This window comes from Priceomyces carsonii, assembly GCF_900007245.1.
Source record: "Priceomyces carsonii strain CBS4050 genome assembly, scaffold: Debaryomyces_carsonii_scaffold_2, whole genome shotgun sequence".
NCBI classification, from domain to species: Eukaryota; Fungi; Ascomycota; class Pichiomycetes; order Serinales; family Debaryomycetaceae; genus Priceomyces; species Priceomyces carsonii.
Genome location: NW_026946675.1, coordinates 327,692 through 335,485, shown reverse-complemented (window position 1 = coordinate 335,485; position 7,794 = coordinate 327,692). Strand labels below are relative to the sequence as shown.

Below are 7,794 nucleotides of genomic sequence, written 5' to 3'. Positions count from 1 at the left end.
TTCTTGTCTTAAGTAATTTTTTTAAATTTTTTTTTTTTTTTTTTTTTTTTTTCCACTGCTCTTATTCTTTTACAGCTCAGAACAAATTATCATAAAAAAGAACGTAAACATGTCTGCTGAAATTGATGTTGAAAATGCAAATTTGGAGCAGCTAAGAGATATTTTAGTTAACAAGTCTGGTGACGTAGAAATAGCGAATAGATTTAGAGCTTTGTTCAGCTTAAAATCAATTGGATGTGAATCATCAGACGAGGAAGAAGCCAAAAGAGCAATCGATTATATAGCAGCATCCTTCAGTGATCACTCTGAATTGCTCAAGCATGAAGTAGCGTATGTTTTAGGTCAAACAAAAAATCTATATGCTGCTCCACATTTGAGGGAGGTCTTGCAATCAAAGAGCCAGCAATGTATGGTCAGACATGAAGCGGCTGAGGCGCTTGGGGCATTGGGAGATACTGAATCTTTGCCTCTATTAAATCAATACTACCAAAGTGATCCTGAAGTGGAGATAAGACAGACGTGTGAATTAGCTATTGAAAGAATAAAGTGGGAAAACTCAGATCAAGCAAAAACAGAGAAATTAGAGAAGTCTTTATATACATCTATTGATCCAGCTCCACCAATGTCGAGCGATAAGGAGTCAAGTGTTGAAAAATTGGCAAAAATTTTAAATGATCAAAATGAGCCATTATTTGAAAGATACCGTGCAATGTTTAGATTAAGAGATTTGGCAACAGATGAAGCCTGTTTAGCTTTGGCGACTGGACTTGATGACTCTTCTGCTCTCTTTAAGCATGAAATAGCTTATGTTTTTGGACAATTGTGTAATCCTGTTACTGTTCCTGCTTTAATAAAGGTATTAAAAAATGAAAACGAGGCCGGAATGGTGAGACACGAGGCTGCCGAAGCATTAGGATCAATTGCCACAGACGAGTGTCTACCAGTTTTAGAATCATTCTTGAATGACAAAGAAGCTGTTGTCAGGGACTCGGCTATTGTTGCATTGGATATGTATAATTATGAAAACTCCAACGTTTTATAGATTTAACCTGAAATAGTAGTTATGTGATAATATAATAATGTTATTGTAAAGGTGATCATGCATTCATTTACTATATGCAACTAAAAGACTCTGTGAGTACTAATTATTAGTTCTAAAGCGATATCCGCACTGTGTACATGTATAGAATACCGTAGCTCCTTCATCTGCTGACCTTAGTTGCAATGTATGATATTGCATCTCTTCATTGCCACACTTTGGACATTTCTCTTTAATTATGGCTCCTTCATCTAAATCTTCTTTTCCCAAGGAAGTCTTAACTACTGACCTTTTTAGCTTCAAAGCTGAAGGAAATGCATCCTCTGAAGATCTTGTAATAACCTTTAAATCGGCAAAATTGGACGTCGGATATCCCTTTTTGCAGACACTGCAATCTATCGTAGACTTCGACCCAACCGTGTCCAAGAGATTTCCACAATCAATACAAAATATAAGACTTCCCACGACAGACATGTCTATATCTCCATAGAATTTAATGACGATAAAAAAACAGCAAAAAAATCGATGAGATGGTTTTATATAAAGGTCTATCAAGAATGTTAATTATGCGCTTACTAAAATTTCAAGATAAGAGGAAAACTACCATCAACGTCATTATGGAAAATAAGGATTGAAATAACGGAACACACCCACTACAAGTCGTCGTAAAATCGTGAACTTGTATTTTTTATTAACTCGTTTAAGTTCAAGTCACATTTGAAAAACTAAACTAGAACTTTCCTCTCATCATACAACTTTGGACTATTTGCAAATATAAGTAATGCAGATGATATATCACATTTGCAAGTCTAATCAGCCGGCTAGTTTCTTTGAATTATATTTATACATTTTGAAACTAGAGCTTTAGAGCATTTGATTTTTTCAAACTTTAACCATATAAACCTTCCTCCATCGCCGATGGAACTGGCATATCACCATAGACACCAAGCCAGCTCACTGGTCTGGTCCAATTACTTGGCTGACTTAAATCAGCAAGTTTTATGAGTTCGTTGGCTAATACTTCGCCGTCTTCGAAGTTGTCACCTTCGTAAACGTAGGATACCAAAACCTTGATCTCTATCGTTTTCAAGTCACGACCTCTAAGGGAATCTGTTAGTTTAAGAATAAATAAAGAGTGATCGTAGGGTTCTTGGTACAATGGAATTGCGTGCTTCGTCAACTTTAAAGATTCAAACGATTTATCTAGCAAGTCTTCGTTAGTATATAAACGAACCAGGCCCGGTTTAAGCTCAGTTACCATTCCAGCATCAGATGAATCTAGGAGTATCAATTTTTTTACTTTCGAGAGTTCAATGAAAGGAATTATGACGTTCTCGACGAATTTGGCAGTGAATCCAGGAATTATCGGAGATCTCTGTTGAATAAGTACTAAGTTGAAGTCACTATTGTAGTACACCTCAATTGGAGTTGAAATACCTTCAGATTCAGCTTCTGGCCGATAGTCTGAAGGAGCGGCAAATGGATACATATATATATCACTTAAATTCCCAATCTTTTCGAAAGAGAAGGTGTGAATAAATAAATCAATCGCTAACTGCGATACATTACCTATGGCCACAGATGGAATAATCAACGTAGAGTCCTCAAACGTGGAAGGTTGCCCATCTATGGGATACCATATTTTCGATGTTTCAAGCATGCCTATTTATCAGTCTTATTACGTTGCCACTACAGACCTATTTATATGCGCGCAAGTATTTATTCACTACCATTTACTGTTACCAACTTGAATCACACAAAGATCCCAAATTATGAACTGAAGAAGAATTAGTGGAGCTAGTATTATTATTAATAGGCGGGTTGTTGTTACCTGCTGAATTCATCCCGATTTCCCTATTAAAAGTCGAGGCCAATCCGTTTAACACTTGGCTGTTACTATTGATGGTGTTATTGCTCGGAGAAGATAAGCCAGTACTTCCAACTGCCATCGAATACCACGACCCACCGGGCACATGGGCCTGATTATTTCCACCAAAAGAGCTATAATTACTATTTCCATTATTAATAATTGAACCGTTGTTGATATTATTGCTTGAATTTCCATTTGGTCCATTGGCACCACCAACATTCATATTACCACTATTCAAGTTAATATTGTTGTATAAATTGGAGCTTGTACTATTGCTGAGAGTTTTGAGTTCATTCAAGCTCATTAGTGAAGAGTTTGGGACATTCTTATTTCCAGAAGATTTAAGTAAATAAGACGGATTGAGAGTCGTCGAAGAATTATTGGCTAGTAGGGGGATCAATGAAGCCGAGGACGAAGACACTGTACCAGAAATTGATATTCCAGCATTGTTAGATGTCGGCGAAGTAGGTAGCTGATTTTGAATTGAATTAAAAGACGGTAGTTGTTGGTTTTGATTTTGAATTTGCAGAATTTGTGATGGAATCATGAAATTAGGACAAAGAGAATTTGTCACAATGCTTGAAGATAATCCTCCCGGTAAATGACAAAGTGCTTCAATTGTGTGACTGCTTGTGGGTGAATTATGATTTCCATTATAGTCGTTGTCGGAGTCATTCAACAAGGGTGACAAGGGTATTAAATTTGAGTTCGCGTTCGTGTTTAATGTATTATGATTTTGATTGGAATTCGCCAACCAATTAGCTTCCAGACTCTTGCATTCATGGTGATCTGTAATTGAGTCCTTGCAATTAAGTAATAATTGTGTAGCAAATCTCTTTAGCATGGAAAGCTTATCACTATCGTCGAATAGACTATTTTCGAGTATAAACCTGTTGATCAATATGTTAACTTGTCTTCTGAGATGCTCGAGTACCCTTTCAGATGACATCTCAAGGTCATTTGCACTTGTAAATTTTGATTTCTTATTTGCACTCTTACCTTCATCTAAGTGACGTTTACTTCTAGCATCAGTTAAAATGACTGAGCCCAAACTCGACCCCAAAGTTTCGGGAGAAGATAAGTCTGTCAAGTTGTCAAATATATCAGTTGCAGACGATTCTTTAGTGGTCGTGCTTGACGAGTCAATCGACTCCTCAGACACAAGAATCTGTGTATTTTCATCATAAATTTCTCTCCCCTGGTATGCATTACTGCACTCAAAATGGTGATCATGACTTTCGTTCACCACTACCAAAGTCCACTGCCCACTTCGAACGGAAAAGTTTGCCCTTATTTTAAATGGGCATTTATCAGAACGTCTCGACCCATCGCGAGCTCTCAATCTTGGTTCGCCATTGTGCTTCCTGGACTTACATCGAAAAACAATCTTGTTTGAATCAGAACGCTCAATAACTACGCTTATACCTTTTCTTGTTAGCAAGCAGTTCAGTAACCATGGCTTAATTTCATCTTTGGCTGTAAATTTCTGTGCTTCTAAATTAAGTTCAGACAAGGAGTAACTTCTCTGGTACCGGTCATTTGACATCTTGATATCCATTAAAGACTCAAAAGTATGTTAGAAATAAAATTCACTCAATATGAAGTAAGTATTTCATTTAAATATAAGTAACATTTAAAAAGACTTAATAATTTGTTATCACATTTCTGCGTGGGAAATGAATGGACACAAAAAATTCAAGTACATAAAATTTAAAATAGAATGATTTCAGTATATGAGCGCTTACAATTATGTTAAGCTCAAGGGTAAGAGAGAATTAATTGTATATGTGACTCTCAATTTCAATTGAGTTTCAGAACTGTGTCGATAAAGCTAATCTAGCACCGCTTCTCAATTCCAAAATAAAAAAGTATTTGATATATATGTACAAGGTATGTAAAAGGGGAATTGAAAAATGAATAATTCCACTGCAAGCTAGAGTTAAAATTCAAGTCCAGAATTACTCTAAAGAAACTTTTGCTCCCAATCCCTCTAAAGTTGCCTTGATTTTTTCTGCATCTTCTTTAGCAACATTATCCTTCAAAACTTTTGGAGCTGCTTCGACAAACTTCTTCGACTCTACCAATGACAAACCAAGCATTCCTTTGACCTCCTTGATAATCTTAGGTTTGGCCTTTGGGTCAAATGATTCCAACTTGATTGAAAAAATGGTCTTTTCTTCGACTTCTTCCTTGGGTTGTTCCTCAGCCTCAGCAGCAGCTGGTGCAGCGGCCGGTGCAGGCCCTGATGGTAAGGAGATATCTGGAATATTTAATCTTTCCTTCAACTCAGTTACTAATGCTGATGTTTCCAACAATGTTAATGTCGAGATTTGGTCGACGATAGCACTTATTTTTGGATCAACCGGAGCTTTTGACGCAGTTGTCTCGGTAGAATTAAAACGCACTAATGGCCTGAAAGAACTTCTATAGATTAACCTCAATGTAGGCTTAACACTTTGACGTAATAGAGACATACTGTTATTTATGATATTGAAAGTCTAAACTCAGTGTTCATTGATTGAAAATTTTGAGTACGCATTAATTAATAAATTAGACAAAATACACGCCCTCTCGGTTCTCTACTTAAGCTTTGTGAGTATTTGTTCAAGTTAATATATCGAACAAACCTGAGGGAAAACATAAAAAACTTCCAGATGGCATCGTTTAGGTTCTGTGCTGAATGCAACAATATGTTATATCCCAAGGAGGATAAGGAAAATTCAAGATTGTTGTATTCTTGTAGAAATTGTGACTATACCGAGCTTGCTGAAAATCCAAAAGTATACAGACATGAATTGATTACGAATATTGGGGAGACTGCTGGAGTAGTTCAAGATATAGGCAGCGATCCAACCTTGCCGAGATCAGACAAAGAGTGTCCTGCTTGTGGAAATCATGATTGTGTTTTTTTTCAATCACAACAAAGGAGAAAAGATACTTCTATGATTCTATTCTATGTTTGTTTAGAGTGTAAGAATGTATTCCGTGCATGAAGGTCAGTATGCCTCATCTGAGTTATTTGAAATGCAATGTATTATAGTCTCGATTTAGTGTCGAAAAAAAACTTAAAGATAAAAACCATCAAAAGGAAAAAAATACATATATTTGTATATTTATAATATAATTAAAATCGCACGAAATGATAAGTTAAAACAAAATATGAATGATGCTTTCATAGAGCAAGGACTTACTTGTGTAGATTTCTAAAAGGCCGCCATATCAATTAAAAATCACTAAAGTACTGCGCATAGGGATCTTCACCTATTGAACCATAGTCTAATTGCTCCTCTGGATAATGGTCAAATAAAGAAGTATCACCCACTCCTGCAGTTATAGGTGGTTCATAAGGAGTTTCTATGTCCTTGCTGAGTAGCTTTTCCCACACCACTTCCAAAAACCAAGGGTGATTTCTTATATCAGCTGGACCATGTATCAAGTTTCCTAGCCTCCTCGTAAGGTCTGCGGTAATTAATTTACTTAGCAAGTCAACTACATCAGCTCCAAAGAAGCTAGGATAATGAATCTTGCCAGAGAGAATTTTCTCATACGTCTTCATCGGAGTTGAGTCATAAAATGGCGTATAACCAGCCAACATTTCAAATATCAATACTCCTAATGACCACCAGTCAACAGATTTATTATATGGCTTTGAAGAAATCACTTCTGGGGCTATGTAGTCTGGTGTTCCACATAATGTCCAAGTGACTGTATTAACTTCTTTTGCAAAACCAAAATCAGTTATCTTTATATGTCCATTTCGATCCAAGAGAATGTTCTCAGGTTTAAGATCACGATAAATGATATCGTGACTATGTAAATACTCTATCGCTAATGTGACCTCTGCAGCATAAAATTTTGCGACTGGATTAGGGAATCTATGCGATTTTCTTAACAAGCTAAATAACTCACCTCCTTCAATGTAGTCCATAACCATAAACAAGTTTTTCGAATCTTGAAAAGTTCCCCACATTCTGATCAAAAATGGATGTTGAACAAGTTTCAACATTCTGCGTTCGTCATTTGTGTGCTCTACTTGCCTCATTTTGATAACTTGGTACTTCTTCAACACCTTTATGGCATAGTATCTACCGTTGTGCACCGAGCGGACCAAATGCACTCTGCCAAATGATCCCGTCCCTAATGTTCTCATTATCTGAAAGTCAACAAGGCTATACTTTCCTTTAGAAACCGTAGACCTCTCTGGCAACAAAGACTTCTCAATTGCTTCATTGGCTCTTTGTTGTTTTATATTTAGCTTTTCCGTCAGCTCTTGAGAAGTCTGACCAACTTGCGAAAGCTGATCAGAATATAGTGGGATATTTTGCTGGTTCATATGTTGCATAGACTCAACGTTATCAAGTAAATTACTCTTAACTTGCACAGAACGGGAATTATTGTTATTCAGCTTAGATATATGAAGCTTTCTTAATATATTTGACATAAAATTGAATTGTCTGATGGATAATATAAAGTGATATTAGTTATCACTTGAAGTTGTACAGAAATTGACAGGGCCCGATTGATTTTCACTTGCAGTCAAAAAAATGTATATAGACAATGGATAATTTCATCCAGTTAGAAGAAGCTCTTCAAAGTTCTCTTAGATGTCTAGATATTCAATTGCCTCAATCTTAGGTTATCAAAGATCAAGTAGTTTGGAGGATGTAAACTTGTTTGCCTGAGAAAGATTTAACTATTAAACGTCAGAACCAAGCTCAGCTACTCCGCTACGAAGAACAACTAGTATTATCGAACGCTACGTCTAATTAATAATTTCCCTTTTTATTTACATACAGGCAAGCATGTGGAATAGGACAAAGAAGATACAATAACAAAAAAATAGGTGCATGCACCTGAAGCCTAAAGCTCTAATATAAAGAAGCAA

General features: G+C 36.3%; 7 protein-coding genes across 7 annotated transcripts; 2 read left to right on the top strand and 5 right to left on the bottom strand.

Annotated features, from left to right (window-relative positions):
* Nucleotides 1-109: 109 nt before the first annotated feature.
* Nucleotides 110-1,042, top strand: PRCAT00001628001 (deoxyhypusine monooxygenase; the record flags this gene model as incomplete). The annotated part of the gene is made up of 1 exon (XM_062951434.1): nucleotides 110-1,042. One exon carries the CDS (start codon nucleotides 110-112, stop codon nucleotides 1,040-1,042), a length of 933 nt encoding a protein of 310 aa, XP_062808437.1.
* A 99-nt stretch (nucleotides 1,043-1,141) lies between these two features.
* Nucleotides 1,142-1,513, bottom strand: RPA12 (DNA-directed RNA polymerase I core subunit; the record flags this gene model as incomplete). Its single annotated transcript, XM_062951433.1, has 1 exon — nucleotides 1,142-1,513. One exon carries the CDS (start codon nucleotides 1,511-1,513, stop codon nucleotides 1,142-1,144), a length of 372 nt encoding a protein of 123 aa, XP_062808436.1.
* A 415-nt stretch (nucleotides 1,514-1,928) lies between these two features.
* On the bottom strand, nucleotides 1,929-2,699 carry PRCAT00001626001 (uncharacterized protein; the record flags this gene model as incomplete). The annotated part of the gene is made up of 1 exon (XM_062951431.1): nucleotides 1,929-2,699. The coding sequence occupies one exon, from the start codon at nucleotides 2,697-2,699 to the stop codon at nucleotides 1,929-1,931; it is 771 nt and encodes a 256-aa protein (XP_062808435.1).
* Nucleotides 2,700-2,778: 79 nt separating this feature from the next.
* On the bottom strand, nucleotides 2,779-4,467 carry AFT2 (Aft2p; the record flags this gene model as incomplete). Its single annotated transcript, XM_062951430.1, has 1 exon — nucleotides 2,779-4,467. One exon carries the CDS (start codon nucleotides 4,465-4,467, stop codon nucleotides 2,779-2,781), a length of 1,689 nt encoding a protein of 562 aa, XP_062808434.1.
* A 400-nt stretch (nucleotides 4,468-4,867) lies between these two features.
* Nucleotides 4,868-5,383, bottom strand: PRCAT00001624001 (mitochondrial 54S ribosomal protein bL12m; the record flags this gene model as incomplete). The annotated part of the gene is made up of 1 exon (XM_062951429.1): nucleotides 4,868-5,383. One exon carries the CDS (start codon nucleotides 5,381-5,383, stop codon nucleotides 4,868-4,870), a length of 516 nt encoding a protein of 171 aa, XP_062808433.1.
* A 180-nt stretch (nucleotides 5,384-5,563) lies between these two features.
* On the top strand, nucleotides 5,564-5,902 carry PRCAT00001623001 (DNA-directed RNA polymerase II core subunit; the record flags this gene model as incomplete). Its single annotated transcript, XM_062951428.1, has 1 exon — nucleotides 5,564-5,902. One exon carries the CDS (start codon nucleotides 5,564-5,566, stop codon nucleotides 5,900-5,902), a length of 339 nt encoding a protein of 112 aa, XP_062808432.1.
* A 230-nt stretch (nucleotides 5,903-6,132) lies between these two features.
* Nucleotides 6,133-7,350, bottom strand: TPK2 (cAMP-dependent protein kinase catalytic subunit; the record flags this gene model as incomplete). Its single annotated transcript, XM_062951427.1, has 1 exon — nucleotides 6,133-7,350. The coding sequence occupies one exon, from the start codon at nucleotides 7,348-7,350 to the stop codon at nucleotides 6,133-6,135; it is 1,218 nt and encodes a 405-aa protein (XP_062808431.1).
* Nucleotides 7,351-7,794: the final 444 nt, after the last annotated feature.